Source organism: Centruroides sculpturatus, unplaced genomic scaffold (genome assembly GCF_000671375.1).
Source record: "Centruroides sculpturatus isolate CEXI.00-Female unplaced genomic scaffold, Cexi_2.0 scaffold106, whole genome shotgun sequence".
NCBI lineage: Eukaryota > Metazoa > Arthropoda > Arachnida > Scorpiones > Buthidae > Centruroides > Centruroides sculpturatus.
Window position 1 is genome coordinate 727,178 of NW_019384517.1, and position 20,097 is coordinate 747,274.

Below are 20,097 nucleotides of genomic sequence, written 5' to 3' on the forward strand. Positions count from 1 at the left end.
TAAACTCAACTTACTAGCCTAAAATCTCCGTAGCGTGTTGCCAGGCGGCAGAAAGCATATATATAATTATAATAAAGTTACAATAAATTAAGTTAATATATAATTATATATACAGTACCTAATTTATATATAATTAATATATAATTATATGTACAGTACCTAATTTATATATAATTTATATATAATACTAAACAGACGATAGCAAACTCAATTTAGCCGCTCCGTAGCGTGGCGCAGGGTCGGAGGAAAGTAGTTCGGCTGCTCATCCACTATTGGTCCAGACTCTATCAATCTTGTCGCGAAACGACGTTATAGAAGGTACGTTATACGAAAGTTGCTACAATTTTTTCGCTACGTTATAGGAATTGTCGTTATAGGAACGTACGTTATAGGGGGGTCGACTGTAATTGATTTTAATTTATACAAATTTTCATGTGTTCATGCACTCTGGCAATGGAATCTCTGTAAATCACAATAGCATTGTATCTTAAAATCAAGCATGTGAATAAGCACTACTACTTTTACTCCATCAATTATAAAATTATAACAACATATAAGATAGAAAAATTGCATTCCTGTAAAATATTTTACACGAAAACTATGATCTAATGCAGCAGAATCTTTCTAATCCGACATATATCAGACTAATGAGTGTCAGATTTCTGGATTTTGTATGCATGTACTCACAGAATATTAAAAAAAAAAATGCACTTTGCTCTTAGCATATTTTATCGTATTAATCACAATTACGACCATTTTGCTGACTGCAAGTGCAACAAACAAGTAGCAACTGTTACTATACACATAAATCAGTCTCTCTGTCACATACATCAAGTGATAGCATGAAAAGTTCATGTGTGCCATCCTGAAGAGTGAGAGGCAACTGATGGACTGTACAGACTACTGTAATAATATAATTTGAATGAGCAAATATTTATTGTGACATCATCACAAAGCCAAGCTGTAATTTTTAATTGTATTTTTAATTAATTTAATTTAATATATATGCTCTCCACCTCAAATTAGTAGTGTCTTGCCCATCTACATCATACTTTTCCTGTTAGCAATAGAGTTGTGCTAACAGGAAAAGTTAGCACAACTCTATTGCTAATGCTATGCAGTCATCTATCTAACTCCTTTCAAGGAAAAATGCTTGAATTGAAACAATACAACTGCTGATTTGAATTGGAAGTTTGTATATAGTTAATCCGGGCCTCTTGCTCCTAAGTTTTCCATATCTGTTCTCGGCTTTCATCTATCTAACTCTGTTCTTGAGATTAAGGAAGGACAGAGAGATGACAGTGGGAACGTGTCTAGTTTTTTCAAATTGCAGCCCAACAACAAATATCACACATTGTTTTAAGATTTTAATAAGAGTTTTTGTTAATTTGAAATTTACTACATGAAGTGATCTAAAAAATTTAAGTCTGCTTTTCTTTGATTATATATGATTGGAAAACAAATGTTTTTATATCATTAGCTGTACCAGTGTGTGTATACTGATATGGCTAACAATGTATGAGGCAAAGAATAAAAATTAATTATGATTAAAAATGGAAATTATTTTCATTCCTTGCTATGAAATAGTGCAATCAATTGAATAAGCAACATTCAACCAAAATCACGAGATTAACAGATGTGTTTATCCAGTTTGAATTGTTTTCCTTGAAGGAGAATCTATTGAAAAATAGTATGTATGTATGTATGCATATTAACAGTAAAATTGTTTAAATGTATTAATTAATAATATATTTAAACAATTCTCTCTCAATCTTTAACTTTATTTCTCTTGTTAACACTTGATTTGCAAGAATTCTAGTGCTTCCAGATTATGTAAAGTGAGAAAAGTAAATTTTATAGGATTTACATTTGAAGAGCTTCCTTAATTGATGTTACATTCCTAATTTTTTTCATTAAATTTTTGTTTTGAAATCAATTTTCATATTTTATCTCTTAATATAATCAACTTTATTTCTAATCTATTATGGTACAAATTCAAAATATCTTTGATAGTTAAATCCAATTATTTATATAAATTTGATGCAAGTTTAATGCAAAGGAGAAAAATATTTCCTGGATCCCAGTCAATATATTCTGGATTTTTGGGGAAGCTATATCTTGGAAAGGGTGATATGAAGATCCTAGGTTCCTTTCACTTTTTTTTAGTTCTGTGTGCATGGGTCTACAGCACTGATAAGGTTCTAACAACTTCATTTGTGCCATTTATATATATATATATATATGTCTGTTATTTGCTTACATAAGCACACAATTCAAAAGAGCATTATAATGCAGGAAAAATTTACTTTTCTCTTAAATATAGAACTTTAATTTAAACTTTTTGATAACATTTTTAAAGAAATTATTTACCTAACAGCATTTCCCCGTATTTTTATCTTGTGTAGCAATGCGCAGTTTGTCAGATGATTCTGTTTGATCCTTCAATGCCATTTGCTGTCAAAAAATATTGACAATAATGAAATTTATAAATTTAAAAACTAAATTTTTAATACAAGTAGAAGTACCATTTTCAAAATGTATTATTTAATATATATAAGAATAAAACTACCACCTTATTTAAGATAGCTTCTGCTAAATGAAAAAAGGCTTCTTCGATATTGATATTTGCTTTTGCACTTGTTTCTAAGAAGGTTACGTCGTGGTCTCGTGCAATCTAAAATAAGTCTCTCTCATTAAATTTGATTGAAACGACATTAAAATTTCAAAAAATTCCTACAAATTACCGATTCTCCTCTTTCTTTGCTGATCATTCTTTTGTCTTCCATATCACATTTGTTACCGAGAATCATCTTCTCGACATCTTCGGTGGCATGCTGAAAATGCAAATTATGTATAAATTAATATTAAATAATTATAATATTGCACAAACTGAATGTATTCCTTACATCGTCGATATTCCTTAACCATTTTGCGATGTTGTCGAAACTCTTTGGATTAGTAATGTCGTACACTAACATAATGCCCATAGCACCGCGATAATATGAAGTAGTAATTGTATGAAATCTCTCTTGGCCTGCTGTATCCCTAGGAAAATAATAATTCTGTATTAATAATTAATTATGTTAGATTACTACTTTATTAACATTATACAATTAAATAACTTTAGAATAACAAATATGTAGGGGTTATACTTTTTTATATTTCTGTACAAAATAATTAAATATAAGAATAATTTTGGTATTTATTTACACAGAACTAACATATTCACATAGCATTTTAAACTGATAATTTATAAACTGGTTTGAATGCATCTGGTTAGTAGAAACTAATCAAATGAAAGCTAAAATCTGATGGGTTTCTATGTATCATAGGCAATCGACTAAAAAATAAAAGGAAACTATAGAAAGTATCAACCTACAACAAGATCTAAAATATTATATTCAAACAGTTGTTACATCAGAAACAACTGCATAATTGCTTAGAAACAGGTGGTTATATCGTCTTTTATATAAATACATTTTAGTAAGTCACATTAAAGATCAGTAATTATTAACAAAGTACAACATAGCTATAAATGCTTTTCTGAAGAAATTTATAAAAACACCCTTTTCAAACTATTTTGAAAGTAAAAGCTTTTATAGAAAATAATTTGAAGAAAAGCATAGATTAGTGACAAAAATATTTTAGACTCAAGTTTCTAAAATAAGTTTCAAGTAACTATTCAAATAACAATATTTACACTTCACAATGTTTAATGTTATTTTACGTGAAACAGTGAACTAATTATAGCACATCTGATTAACATAAATTTTAAAATCATCATTCCAAGCTTTGTATTTTGCAATCTCGTGCACAAAATTTCAATAATAAGAAATTTGTAGTGATAAGGCAGTGTTTCTCGACAGGAGCAATATTGCCCCATGTGGGCATTTTTCCATGTTGAGGGGGGCAATTAGTAACAATTTATATTTTGGGGGGCGAAAAACAATAAAATATCTAATTACTCTTAATTACATTAAGAGTAATTAGATATTTTATTTGTTATATCATACAAAAATTAAACAAATAGCATTATACTAGTCACTAGTCTATTCAATGCAGTACAAATTTGCCGTTAGCCTTGGCATCGGAATTTTGAAGTGAAGGGGGCAATACTACATAACGGTTTTATTAAAAGGGGCGACAATTTGTTAGAGGTTGAGAAACACTGTGATAAGGCAACAAAACATATAGATCTGTGGTAACACTATGGGAATGTGGCCCCTATTCAGGTCTTAGATATGCAAAGAAACCCTGGAAAACTCTACATGGCCGGCCCCCATTAGTCAAGCACGAATCCAATAATTACTAGTATTCGGTAGTTTTATCCACTTGGCCACTAGTGTGTTTGAAAATTTGGAAAAGAGGAATAATGTAAATTAGAAAATTCATAGATTTAAAACTTTTTAAGGGTTATAATACATTATACAGTGTATATGCATATACAGTATAAAAATATAAATGCAAAATATTGTAGTTTAGAAATGAAAATTTTTTTCTTCATTTAGAATAATCTCAAATTCAAAGTTAGACACAAACTTGAATATTTACAAAATTCTTCACAATAATAAAAATAACATAATAAATAGCCAACTGATGTGAAAAGTTTTGCTTTTAAACAGTTTTTTCTACAATACTGAAATTATTTAATAAATATTGTATTATTTCAAACTAAATTAAATGTATTTCTAGAGAGTAAAATGATATACAAATGAAATATTTAATAAAGTATGAGAAGTTATCAAATTTCTTATTTGAAATTAGATACAATAATCTCAAACATCAAATTAACTACTTAGTACTGTGTTGTCTAAATATATAATTTCAGTAATTTTGTCTGTCTTCTGAATATATAATTAGAATTATCTTACTGAAAGATAGTTTTTAACAAAAATTAGTCATAAAATAACAATATGCACAAAAAGCACCTTTGCATAACTATTTAGGTTGTGCTATTTTCATGTGCATTTGATATGTAGAAACAAATTAGATGACTTCACTAGTTAAAAAATAAATATAGTTAAATCTAACAAAATGTTTGAATGGATCTGAAACCAAAAGTTTAAAAAGGTTCACACTGTCATACAAATGAACAAATAATAATCAAAGCAAAATGTTGTATGCTTCGTATTACATGATGCAAACAGTTAGCGTACAATTGGTTGAGAACATTTCAAATACTAGTCATAAAAAGATTCATGTAAAATCCACATAAAAATGGTTCAAAATGAAATTATTGATAAGAGGAAAAACATGATGCCAACAAGCCAAAAACATGCATTGTTTTCTTTTTATTGCATAATGTTGTTTTGTTGTTAAAATTGATTACCACTTAAAATAGCTGCTCTGCTAGACAAATGCACAAAGAAAATAGAAGACCTATTAATATAAGTTGTACGATACAACAAAGACATTCACACATCACAAGTATTTGCAAAAATGTAATATAATATTTGTAGAGATTGTTTATTAAAAAGTTACACGCAATTATAATTTAATTTAGAAATTCTTTATAAGGGAAAAACTATTGAAAAGAAAATATTGAATAATAATGTACAGTATTACTTCAAACTTGCGTCAAAATTAGGTCGCTTAATTTTGGGATATTCTGTGTCCGTTCTTTGAGCTTACTATAAATCTTCATTTCTTTTGTATTTTCTGTTACGTACGTATCAGTAAACAACAACAAAACATTTACTTTAAAATATAGTTTCAAGAGAATTAATTATCATCCAAGATTTTCCCTCTTTAAAAAATTTAATAGGTGCATCTTAAATTTAAAGTTTATGCTACTTATTATAGTTAAGTTAGAAATGAAGCTGTAAAAGTATAATATGTTTTTGGAAATCTTGAGCAGGGTGCTATGACATGCAGCAGTACAAACAAGTCCTTGTTAGTATGAAGGACTCTGGTTGTATGAATTCAACAGTATCCAAGAAAGAGTTACCAACATACTTCCTCTAAATGCTTCAAAACCTTATTTGGATAAGCTGCCGCTCTCAGCCAAGATTTGTAAAATGATGAGCAGGGAAAAAAAGCTAATTGTGCCAATATATTCATTACTACTTCAAGAACAACTCGAAACAATAAGTTTTTTAAACTTACCATATTTGTAATTTAATCTTCTTCCCTTTTAATTCTATTGTCTTAATCTTGAAATCAATACCTGAAAAATTATAAGCAAATTTATAAATTAATGTTCGTATAATAGTAGTTCGTTCATTCTCAAAATTTTTAATTAAAACTTTGAAAATAGTAATTATGGAACATTAAATATGACACATTTATTCTAAAAAAAAATTATGATGATTGTTAAATTTAATAACATATGCTACTTTATCATCATAAACTGCAGTTAAGATAGTTTGCTTTATATTAATTCTCGACATGAACTAAATAACAAACGAGAACGTTTGTAAGTAGTTCACGAGTTCATACCAATATCTGAAAATGTCAAACAATTATAATGACATCTGATCAATAAAACAATCTGCAATGGAAGAAACGTCAAGAGTAGTTTATTAAAAGGTTATTTTTATATTATTACAAAATACCACGATTCGTTTATATAAAAGTCTGTACTATACAAACAACTTTAGAACACTAGAATGACTGCAGTGGTGGAAAGTATCGGCATTAAATTACATTTACCACAAATCGAAAGTAGGATGAGAAACCATTTATACTACTTTATGGATTCAAACTATTACAGCAAATTTATTATTAACAATAAACAGGCAATTTATATAAGATCTATAATATGGCAGCAAAGTATTTTGAATTTAATGTTTCAGTTTCAAACGTATCTCTGATGATAAAGAAGATTTTAGAATTTCTCCAATAAAAAAATTTGGATATAAAAAATTATATTTCCTTTCTGAATGAATAAAACCTTGTAATAATCAAAACAGACACACAGGGTGGTCCAAATGTCAGTTAACTAAAGTATTCCCCTGTTGACTGACTTTTGGGCCACTCTACTTAGATTTTGTAATGTACTAACCTAGATCAATCATATTAAAAATAAGAATTTCACCATTTAATTCAATGATTGTAAAATCGATAATGATAATTAAATGTGTTTTAATAAAACAGTTCTAATGATACTACTCCGCACACATTTCCCCTTCATCGCATTTAATTTTTTTTAAATTATTTACTATTAAGAAAGGGGTCTCCAAGTTCTGTCTAGCACCCATAGCATTTGCCTGTCTTGCCCTCACTACATCTGAATGTACAAAAGTTTCATGAACAAATTTTTCTCAATATCATCTAAAATTATTATTTTAATTTAAATGTGTTTTATAACAATGCATTTGAATTATTTATATACTTTAATTTTTACTCTGGAATATTCTTTGTGTTTAGCCTTTGAGCAGATTATCTTTCATTGGAACAATAGAAACAAACACTACAGGAAATAAACAGTTAATACAAAATCAATTTCTAGATTTATTGATTATATATACATAGACAATTTGATTAATTAATATAAATACACACACAAAGTAACAAATCTGGTACTTGTTTGACTTGTATTAAATGTTAACAGTAGTTTAATATTTGTTAATACATACAAGACAAGCAGAATTAATGCATACAAAAATAAAATTAGTATTCACTATTATTAGAAAATAATAGAACATCTCATTACTCTAATGGCTTTTAATGAAAATAAAGAAGGTAAAAGTACTTCTTTTTCAAAAAAAAAAAAAAACTTTCACTTAGTCATTATTAGAGCTTTTCTTAGTCTAAAAACAAGTTTGAGAAGCTATCGACTGCCGTTATAATTTTAAGTGCAATTTTCAAATATTTTAATCAAAATCACGGCAAATAATTAGGTGTGTTAAAGAAGCTCCTCGAACAAATCCAATTCAAACTTTATCTCCGAGTGAAAATCCAAGTGCTTTCATCTCTTGTCAACTGATGACAAGAGTACTTGTATTCAGTGAAAAGCCATTTGAATTGTAAGTTATTATTATTATAAAGTATAAAATATGTAGCTTTTATAAAAGTCTGCTAATAATCTAGTTTATTTTGTAATTAAAAAACAAATTATGTTGTATATGTCTGTCTGTCTACAGAATATTCATAAGTACACCCAGTAAATGCTTCAAATTGAAGTAGGTTAATATCAAGACTAGTTATTCAATCTTTCGGCACAACTTAATTGGTTCGGTCATTGTTTTTTAATTGATCAAATCAATCAAGTGGTTACTTAATCTGAACAGAATAAATCAAATATAAACAATGTTTCAAAATGTTAATACTTTTTATTGTGTTTGACTGTTATTTAACAAACAATTGATAAACACAAAAGCGAAACTGGGGAAAAAACTGTTATATTTGTAAAGTACTAAAACAGAATGCATTTTACAGATGATGTATAAATATTTAAGAACCACAATCCCAAAAGAAAATTAACTAAAAACACCTGTGAATTATGGAAAAAAAAGAATCCAATTATAACCATACTTGTTTTTAAAGCAAAAATAATATACAACAAATCATGTTTTATGAATTCAAAGTTATATTTTATTTTATTTTTATTGTTGGATCACCTATGTTAGACCAAATTATAATGTAACGACTATTAAAAGTGCATATATACTCTTGGATGGCAATATAATAATTATTAAAATATAGCACACAGATTTTTGAAAAGTTCCATAAATCAACAAAATTAGAGAGATGAATGTGGGTAAAAATCAGGTTAAGTAATCTTGAATTATAGTAAATATAAAAATAACCGTTAAAAGTAAGCTATACAGAATACGTAATTATAAAATAATACAAAATTACAGTTTATTAAATAAAATTATTCAAAGTAGTCTTAGTGTTAAAATATTATAAATAATAAAATACATAAAAATGATTCTTTAAGAACCTATAATTATGCTAGATTCTATAATTTAATTAAGTAACAATTACTTTAAATTCCAGACACAAACACACAGAAAAAAAAACTTTGCATGTTTTGATAAGAGTCTTGTATAAATTTATTTTTCATAAAACAGGATTTACAAAATTTATTCAGCAAAAATTTTGAATTAATCAATCAATGCACTATTAATGGTGGGTGAAGTTTAAATAATGTTTTTGACCTGGTGAACAAGCCGTCTTCAAGCACAGACAGTTGAAAATAAAATGCCAATGTTGGAAGACCGAATAGATCCCAAAGGGGTAGACAATTGAGGTAGGTGGATTATGACGACAATGACTAATGTAAAAGACTAAGGAGATTGCCAAGCAGACATAAGAAGAATGTACGCTTTCCCACTGTTTACATACACCGATATTCCACTTTCAACTGTCCACGTCCAAAGACAGCCCACTAACAGGGCAAAAAAATTTAGCGTTATTTAAACTTTGCCCACCATTAATCACATTCATCTCTATAGTTTTGTTGATTTATGAAAGTTTTCAAAAATCTGTGTGCTATATTTTAATAATTATTATATTGCCATCCAAGAGTATATATGCACTTTTAATAGTCGTTACATTATAATTTGGTCTAAAATAGATGATCCGACAATAAAAAAAATATGATATTTTAAATTCATAAAATATGATTTGTTGTATATTATTTTTAGCTTTAAAAACAAGTGCATCAATTAATTCAGATGAACAACAACAGTGGCTAGTCATTACTTAAGTAACATATTCTATTTCCTAAAGCAACATAAATGGCCTTAAGGTAGCCCAATAAGAATTCAGCAGTTTGAGTGAATATTTAAATACAATATATCTTTATGTATCTGTAAACCAACAAAAACTTCCAATCACAATATACCATCAAAAGGCAACCGATCTTAACGATATCTTGTTCAGATAAATATAAGTGTATTAAACTGTAAACATGACATTGAAATAAACTAGTTCATTCTTTTTATAGAATGTTAAAATTGTGTAAATAAAATTCATTTCCTATGATTAATATATAGAAATTTACTTATTTTCGTCATTTAGTTATCAAATAAAAAAAGTAAAAATGAAGGAAATAAGATTTATAATCTTTTAAGTAATAAAAAAAAAATAAAATTTTGCATTAGTTCTATAAATGTAATAGTCATTATAGTGAGTTAATATGCAAATCTATAAGGACAAATATTAAATAATGCAGCTAATCTCATCAATTTACATATACCGTACATTTTATGCATGCTTGTTAACTGTCTAAAATACAGTAAAAATAAATATTCCTATCAGTATCGTATTGCAATTTTTATGCAAGGAAGTCACATTCGAACCTGTTTCTGAAGTTCTGTTTTGCAGTACTTTGCAATTTTAACTTCACATGTTAAAGAAACAGCATTACGAAAATCTATACTACACAAGCGGCAAGTTTACTATCCAATGCATCATCTTTTATGTGAAATTATAATGCTCTCAGATTTAAGAAGCTATATTATAAATCAACAAACTGTTTGAAATTCAGTGGTAAAAAAATAATCAGTTGAATTCAAAGTGTTTTCTAATAATAAGCATTCATTACTTAGACCCAGATAGTTATGCAAAAACACTTTCCCAGTATGTAAATCCTGTGCTAAATGAGATTAATGACTAGCATGTCAAAAATACCTTCGAAAAAATAAATGCTTAATTTGAATGAAGTTTCATATTTCCTTATACTGTAACTGCATAAACTCTAAGTTAGCATATATTGCATATTTAAACATTTCTGTAAGAAATTTATATCGATTCTTTGACTTTATAGCAGTGGTTTCCAAACTTTCATTGTACATCATAAAAAAAATCATGTTGCACAATGTGAACAGATTTAGGTTTTTCTATTTACTGTAAGTGCTATCATTTATCACAAGCAAAGGAAAGAGCATCAATGATTAGTATGAAAACTGTCAATGACGTTAACACTATTTAAATGAATAAGCAAAACATATGGATTAACAAAATACAAGTTCATTCGACAATGTACAAGCTCATCATCAAGCAAATCATTTCCAGAATGATAAATTAATGTGTTACATTTTCAGATTTAGTTCTTTAAGTATTAATACTGACAAACTTTGACAAGCTGCATTATATATTATTTCAAACTAAATTAAATGTATTTCTAGAGAGTAAAATGATATACAAATGAAATATTTAATAAAGTATGAGAAGTTATCAAATTTCTTATTTGAAATTAGATACAATAATCTCAAACATCAAATTAACTACTTAGTACTGTGTTGTCTAAATATATAATTTCAGTAATTTTGTCTGTCTTCTGAATATATAATTAGAATTATCTTACTGAAAGATAGTTTTTAACAAAAATTAGTCATAAAATAACAATATGCACAAAAAGCACCTTTGCATAACTATTTAGGTTGTGCTATTTTCATGTGCATTTGATATGTAGAAACAAATTAGATGACTTCACTAGTTAAAAAATAAATATAGTTAAATCTAACAAAATGTTTGAATGGATCTGAAACCAAAAGTTTAAAAAGGTTCACACTGTCATACAAATGAACAAATAATAATCAAAGCAAAATGTTGTATGCTTCGTATTACATGATGCAAACAGTTAGCGTACAATTGGTTGAGAACATTTCAAATACTAGTCATAAAAAGATTCATGTAAAATCCACATAAAAATGGTTCAAAATGAAATTATTGATAAGAGGAAAAACATGATGCCAACAAGCCAAAAACATGCATTGTTTTCTTTTTATTGCATAATGTTGTTTTGTTGTTAAAATTGATTACCACTTAAAATAGCTGCTNGAAATTTTCGTTACACATCAACAAAAATTCAACCCGGGCCAACACGCAACAGAAAGAAATTTCGAAATTGGATAAGTTTATTTCATCGAAAATGCATCGTGGACGACCTCATGGTTGTGGCCAGCGAAGTTTGAACAATTGCGCCCAAAAGCAGCAATACCAAAGAAGATTGGAAAATGAGAACGAGACATGTCTTGAGCATCAAAGTGATTCCACCTAATTAGTAGTGAGTCTCCGAGACATAGTCTTGTCCAAATACAGTTTTGCCATTTTAGTTGTTAATCATTACTATTACCAACATATGCTATACCAGATACTCAAAAAGAACATCATGTATTTTTGTACTATAAAATGCTCGGTCCCTCTATAGTAAGTATTACAATTAATGTGATTGATTTATATTTATCAAAATTCTGGTCAAAATACCTGATGGAAAAACAACAGAATCTCTCTTCTGTTTGAAGGACTGCCCACAAATGGTCTCTTGCATAACAGAATACAAACATCATGAACTGTTTATAGTTCATGATGTTTGTATATATATAGTTCATGATATAGTTTAGGTTTAATATAAACAAAAATGTCTCAAGAAAAGACTAAATTTATTGAAGTGAAACTAAGAAAACAAATGGATAATTACAATCTGATATTTCTAAATCTGTCAGAAAAGTTTTATACTATATAGTTTGTGGGAAAAAACTTTCATTTAGCATTTAGTCTCACAGATCCACAACAAAAATATTAAAATTAAAAAAACCTTCAGCAGCAACTACTAAAACAATGTGCAAGACAACAGTCTAAATCAGATTTGCATTTAGCATTAATATCAGCAGATATTCCTCTTTACACATTGAAAAACCCAATCAAAAATTTTCTAAAGAAATACACTCAAAAAAACTCATTCCAGATAAATCTAAATTCCTAAAGAACTATGTTCCCTTTTGTTAAAAAGAAAGTCTAAAAGAAAATACATCAAGTGCAAAACAACTACTGTATATTTGGATATCAACTGATGAAACAATGGATTCAATAGAACAATATACAGCAAGTGCAACTGATGGTGTTTTGTCACCTGAATGTTTCTGTACCATTCCTTTTGGTAATGAATGATTTAGGAAAAAACCAATCATCAGAGCATAACTAAAATTTCCATCGATGCTTTGGATATTTTTGTGGCTCAAGGGAATCCAACGATTCCAATTAATATAGAACATTTCTATTTGTCAGCAACACTGCTCTATACATGATGGCTGCAGAAGGTTTGAAATCTTAAATACAGAGCTTTTGTACCTTATTTGTCTAGCTCATGATATGCAGTATGCATGAAACTATACAGGACCAATATTCAAATATAGATTCACTGGTAGCAAACATTAAGAAAATATTTCCAAGATTCCTATTGAAGTTCAAAAGCTTATCTCTAAATTACCTGTACTCCCCCCAACCTCCTATCACACATTGGAAGACACAATTACAGGCAGTATTTTACTATTTAGACAATTTTGATGAAATAAATGTTGTAGATATCTTTAAACTCAATGCTGCTGCTGTAATTAGGCACTCAAGAATTTCTCAACATAGGCTCAATAAAAAAATTTCTAGTTTATGGAAAACTAGAAGTGGCAAGATCCAATAGCCAAAATAGCAAAGAACATGCTGAAGGACATACTTCAAAGAAGTTCAGGATTCCAAACTACATGTAATATTTAAGATACCTGTACCTGACATCATGGCTAATATATCAAAGCAAATATGATACCGCTGGAAGAAGTGTCATGTTCCCAGTTTTCCTCAATCACTTCCTGCAATCTGGAAAGCATTTCTTCATAAGATTTCTACAAGATAACTGCAACAGCTTTGAATTTTCTAATTTAAAGCACATTTATGTCACTTACTCCAATGCAAAATTATCCAAGTCAAAATAGATGCTTAAAAATCATTGCATTAATAAAATCCAATAATTTTTAGTGCAAATAATTATATTTTAACACGATTTTTTGTACTTTTGTTCTTTTATCAGTGAATATTTCAGACAAGCAATCAAGTCTTCTGAACCTAAAGAAATTTTAACGATTATTTCACCACTATCACTTATTGCTATCTTCAATTACATGTCTACTCAACTCAATTTCTTAAGTATTAAAAATGTAGTAATTAGGATAAATATTTTATAATCATTGATTTCCTATCCTCATAAAGTGCTCAACCTTTAAAAATTCTTAAATTTTTAAAACAACAGTACACAAATGTCAAATTATTTTGCAAATTTTCCTTCCACAGATAAAGAAGCATTACAGTATTCAAAAAACTCTTCTTTGCTCAATTTTAAATGAAGTCAGTACATTCAATTATCTACATAAGCAATGTACATACATTGATAGAGCATATAGCACGTATGATTATAATATGAAAAACTTTTACAATAAATTTTGTTATTTTATACATGCAAGAAGTGAGATTTTTATTTTAAAATATAAACTATATTACAGATAAATGAATGGATTAGCCTAAAATAGCCTCTATTTATAGCAATCCTAAAATAATTCAATATTTTCAGTGTATTAAACTGGCAATTTAAGTGAAATGTTATGTTAGAGCACCAACCCCTTCATAAAGGGTGTTATTCTACATATTATACATGCTGATAAAAGTGACTTGATAATGCGCACTTGTATTAATACTTTTTTTAAAACTCTTAAATTTCATGCATTTAAATACATATAATTGCATGCATACAATTATACATATTTAAGATAAAAAATAATACATTTAAGATTAAAAAAAAACATCTACCTAGAATTAATATTAAATCAACTTTATTCAAATTTCATTATGCTTTTTCTTATTATCCAGGCATAATTTCAAAATAATGAGGAAGGAAGTTAATTCTTGATTAGCTACGATAATGAAAGGAAAAACCGTGAATGCATTTAAGTATATAAATTACATTTTATATCATTTACTTTGTTTAAATGCATCTTAAGAATTTACAATGTTTACAAAAGAAAAGAAAAATGAGAGCAAAACAATAATACTATTAATGTAATTATAGACATAATGGACATAAGCAACTTAATTACAGTTATTGAAAATACAACCAAATATTTTATAGCAATCCTAAAATTGGAAGTGAATTATTTATCGCTATTATATAAATCTTGATAAGGTAATAAATTATTGATTCCTTTATCATGCAGACAAAAAAAGGCGAGGGGAATAAAAATATAACACTATCTACGCATATGAGTAATATATTATTTATTAGACTACGCAACTGCTTCTGTATAAACACAAATACAAACCACCACTCCGTTTATACAACTACTTAAACAAAACAATACTACTAATCCGAAGTGCGTAACTTCCTCTCACCTGTTTTATAATTTCGTACTTAAACGAGCAAGAATATTAATAATTAAAATTTGCCAAAATTTTTCCTTATATATTTTATTTAATTGTTTCTATTTATTACATAAAAGTAAAATCAGACAATTGAATACATTTCCTGTTACTTTTTAAATACAGAATAACTCAAACAGATAGTTGTAGGTATTACAAATACTAAAAATACATTCATTTGAATACAACGTCCAAGACATTTCAATAATCAATAAGCGAACGTTGATATCAAGTATAATGAGGTGGTCAGTCTTTTCACTTACAAAAGGATCCTTAACATGTGATCTGAAACATCAATAGAAGGCTTGTTCAATAACTGCATATAAATTCTTCTAAGTACGAATGTTATTAAATTTTTTTTTTTATACTACTGTAATTGTGTCTACTAGTTTTTCTTCTTTCTGCACTTTTATGACCGATAACAGGTTACAATTTATTTCATGACTAGAAAAGGAATATTTGTTCTGCTTGCTTATTAACCCTTCGAGCGTAAATGATGACATTGTTATGCCAAAGGAAATTTTCGGCAGACATTTTACATATGTGTAGGAATGTATTTCCTTTATATTAACCAAAAAATTATTCTGTGATTAAACAAAAAATAAATTTCACACAGATTTTTATATAGAAATTTTATATCATCTTGTATATTCGAAATATTAAAACAGACGATCATCGCATCGGTTAAAGCGTAAATACAGGAAGTTTGAATTTCTAGTAAAATATTTATTTTCATTAAAAAATAAATAAATAAAAATACTACATCACACAGGTGCTTGAACCTTAAAACTGCACACAAATGACCTGAAATGCCACTAGTTTAACCAGGTTTAACTTTGAATCTATTCTGGCAATTTCAATGCTCAACAAAAGGAAACATCAAATAAAGCCAATTGTTTATGTTAATAATTAGTTTATATCTAAGACAGTAGCAACAGTTAATGGATATAACATTGGGAGCTAAACTGATACTTCATAGTAAGTTGATAACCTAAGAGTTCAAAACCCAGTCTTTTATTTACGGAGTTAAAATGTACAAAGTTTAATATATAATCTACAATAACTATATATTTTTAATTTTAAAACATTAAAATTTTAAAAATTTATATATAAAATCAGTCCTATTTGCATGTATATTAAAAGCAAATATTTGATAGATAAATATTTATTAAGCAACTTTACTAATGTATATATTTTAAAATAGTTTACAGAGAAAATAATGAAAATAATAAAACAAAAAGGCTTACAAATCAATATTCTATAATTATATATTATTAATCACAAAATCACGACTAAAAATACTGCATTGATTAAAAAAAATTTAAATTTTTAATCTTCACTTAGATATTCTGCTGAAGCAGCAGCAATAATCAAAATATACTAAAACACATCTTAAACAGAAAATTATCATACAAATTTTTACTGCTTCTCTTTCGTATCTGTAGAATATTAAAGAAGTTTTTAGTACAAAATTTTAGAAATTTGACCAGTTATTGATGCATAAAACAAAAATTAACTACAGGAATGAAAAATAAAAATAAAAATCAAATTTAATACGATATTATGGAGTAGAATTTTAAACTCTGAAGAATGGAATTCGGTACTTTTATCGAGACCGTCTCGATTATTACGCAAGCAAAAATAATCTAGTCAGAGCATAAATTATTTAGCGACTCGTTGATTAAAAAGTATTTTTCTAAATCAATATTTATACAAAATATGAAGTATAATCTGTGAAGTTTTATTTTCTAAAAGCCATTTTTTAAATGTTATGTTTACTAATTTTAAACAAAAATTAGACCATTTATAAATACTAAAGATTTCAGATAAATTAAATAAAAATAATACAAAATTATAATAATAAAAAGAAATGAAACTAATGTATAAAAAGATTTAAAGACAAAGTCTAAGATTTGTATGTTACTAATTGGTTTATCAGGACAATTATTTTGCAAGTGCTTTTGCATTTAAAAATACATAAATTTATTTGATAAACTTTTGGATTTCTTTAGAAATATGAAATAAAATTATAACATATGTTTACATTAACAAGGAATTAAAATTATACTCAATTTACCAAACAAATATGCACAACAAGATTATCAAAAGCATCCTTCTCATCACGTCAGGGATTTACATAAAATATAAAAAAGGAATCGGCACATAAAATCTATAATAATTGCAGTCAAAATAAACAAAGTATTATTAAATATAATTGTAATTGTTTTCTTCAGAAAACAGGATTTAGTACTAGTAAATCAAGCAACAGGTAACGCGCACCAGTAAAAGGTTTATAGATACATGGTTGTGTTACAAGCAAAAATAAACAAAAGACTACATTCAAATTGAGTAAACATAAAACATTGCCATTTTAGAGCAAAATAATTTATCCAATAAACTTATAATGCTAATTAAAAATATGCTCATATCTAGATATTAATTAACAAGTTAAAACTAGATGATTTCCTATTTAAATAGACAAAACTTGGAAGGATTTGGGTGTAAAAGGTACACAGAATTATCCTTATTAATAGGCTACACTACCTAATGTACTGTACATCTTATGAAATGATCATAAGTGTCAATTTACCCTCATGCAGTAAAAGCAAAGTCAGACAGAAAACCCTGTAATTTTGTGTGATAATGAACAAACAACAAAAGAATTTGTTTGCATCTCTCTTAAAACTAGATTCACAAGAGTTACCACCTTTCAATTATCAAAAGCATCCTTCCCATCACACAGTATCGGTGTAAAGGCTGCATACAAAAGCAACAATAAGCTATAATGATAATCATAAAATAAACTTTTATAAATTCTCATTAAATAATCCGATGACACTAACTTTTACCAAAAAAAGTATAATAAAAAAAAATAAAAAATAAAATAGAAAAGTTGCTAAAGTAATTGCCTAACTAAAATCAAATATATACTGTGTTTTTTGTAATAAACACCACAGCCAAAGACAAGAAAAGCTACAGACATCCTTTAATAGTAAGTACAGTCTATTGAAAGAAGAGAAGGATTATTATAAAATTAAAAATTGCACTCTACATATGTTGAAATATTGTGTGTGTGTGGTGTTGCATTGATGTTCAATAATAATAAAACAACAAGTTTTTCCAGATTTATTCCGTAGATACACAACCAAATGATTGCCTTAAATATACACATGCATGCACAAAAGATATCAAGGTGTTTAGCTGGCAGAAAAGAGGGTAATGGAAAGGGGGAGGGAGAGGAGATAGATAGTAGAGATAGATAGGATCCCTCTGAATGGCATATGTATGGCTACTGTACACTATGTTTGATGTTGGCATGCAGTTTCTAAGCTGCAAGGCAGTATTTTCCCCAAAGGGTCTAAAAGAAAACCCAAGTGTAGCAAACACCAATAATCGAGTGCTGCCACAAATAGCTAAGTGTTGAAGTTAATGCCAAATGCCTGTTAGTAGGAAGAATATATATATATACACACACACACACAAAATATTACAATACGGTGTACGAATTCCAGACTTTTACCGAACATTTCACAGTCGTTCAGTATATCGGCAATCAGAAACCACTTCGAAAGGAAATCATTTCAAGAAGGAAGTACAACATAGATTGTGCAATAATTTAGAAATTTTTAATTTATATTTATAAAATTTAAAGGAAGTAAAAATATAAAATGTAATTCCTAAATAACTTTAAAAATCATTGCATAGATATTTAGTAGCAGTTACCTTTAGGTCATTCATATATAAACGTGTATATAGACAATTTACCTAAAGTTAACTCCTACCCAAACTTCAAGCACGAATTGAATGAGTAAAGAACCATGTTACATCAATTTTCAATGGAGTCAGACAAGTAGATCTCACCTACAAGGAATTTATATTAAAAATTCAAGCAACAAGACAAAAAGCATATAAAATTATAAAAATCCCATTCGTTTAAAACTCTAAAAAAGGAATTAAATTCGTCTAAACTACGCCGCGACGAATAATTTTTTTTTTTTATAATTTTTTTAGGCCTAACTTACTACGCACGAGAAATGAAGAAAAAGCGTTAAATCCACTCACCTATCGTCGATATAAAAGTCGTATTGAAAGCGTCGTCCGAAAACCTGAACAATATACAAGTCTTTCCCACGCCCGAATCACCGATCAGGAGTAATTTGAAAAGCAAATCGTAGGTCCTCTTCGCCATGTTGAATAACAACACGGCCGAATGCTTAACAACGGGATAACAGTACCGAACTTACGGATTATAATTAATACTATTCGTTCTTAAGTTAACTAACGATATACCGTAACGTATATACTTAATAAATTAGATAAAATTAATTGTAGAATTTTCCTTTCCGTTTCTGCTATCTCCGCATTCGACGGCAGACGATTAATCAGCATTTGATCGGACTTTTCTCGCTACTCCGTACGAACCTAACATGTACCGTAAGCGAGATTTTTGATTGATTGCGTCATTTGCTCAATATCGTCTGGTTACGTGATGTCGTCTGGATTTGTTGTGTTGTTATTATTACTGTTATTATTATTATTATTATATTGTTATTATTATCGCCGCTCGATTTTATTTTAATATTAAAATAAACTGAAAAGTTGTAATTTTCGTCTACTTTTATTTTTATTTTTCGTATAATAAAGATAATTTTGTCTTATCATAAGAAAAACGCCATTCTTAAGAAATTATATTAAAATTTTNACTCCTCTGGTGAAAAATAAATTCTTGTGGTTGCATGAAACTGAAGTATGTGCGAAACTAACTGTACTTAATGGTCTTTACATCCTAAAGTGATTAAAACCAAGTTGCTATCTGTTAAATATCATTAAATATTCTAACAAAAACAAATTTTTTATCTTCTGCGTACTGAGAAATGTGTTTTTCACACAACAGTAGTAATTGCAACACCTGTTTGGAAAAATGCAGGAGTCTTCAACGCTTTTAATTGCTGTCAGACCTGCAAT

The 20,097-nt window shown here is 27.8% G+C and overlaps 1 protein-coding gene across 2 annotated transcripts in view; it reads right to left on the reverse strand.

Moving 5' to 3' along the window:
• The window catches only part of LOC111622608 (ras-related protein Rab-10-like), a 29,825-nt gene extending 10,206 nt beyond the window's left edge, over positions 1-19,619 (reverse strand). Inside the window, exons 1-6 of one of the 2 annotated variants that reach the window (XM_023365020.1) lie at positions 19,195-19,619; positions 6,106-6,166; positions 2,907-3,045; positions 2,745-2,834; positions 2,570-2,674; positions 2,371-2,454 (exon numbers count right to left, since the gene is read on the reverse strand). In XM_023365020.1, the coding sequence (XP_023220788.1) occupies positions 2,371-2,454; positions 2,570-2,674; positions 2,745-2,834; positions 2,907-3,045; positions 6,106-6,166; positions 19,195-19,321 (606 nt within the window). In that variant the 5' untranslated portion in view covers positions 19,322-19,619. The remainder of the gene's footprint in view (positions 1-2,370; positions 2,455-2,569; positions 2,675-2,744; positions 2,835-2,906; positions 3,046-6,105; positions 6,167-19,194) is intronic. The other variant, XM_023365021.1, reaches the window with a different exon arrangement.
• Positions 19,620-20,097: the final 478 nt, after the last annotated feature.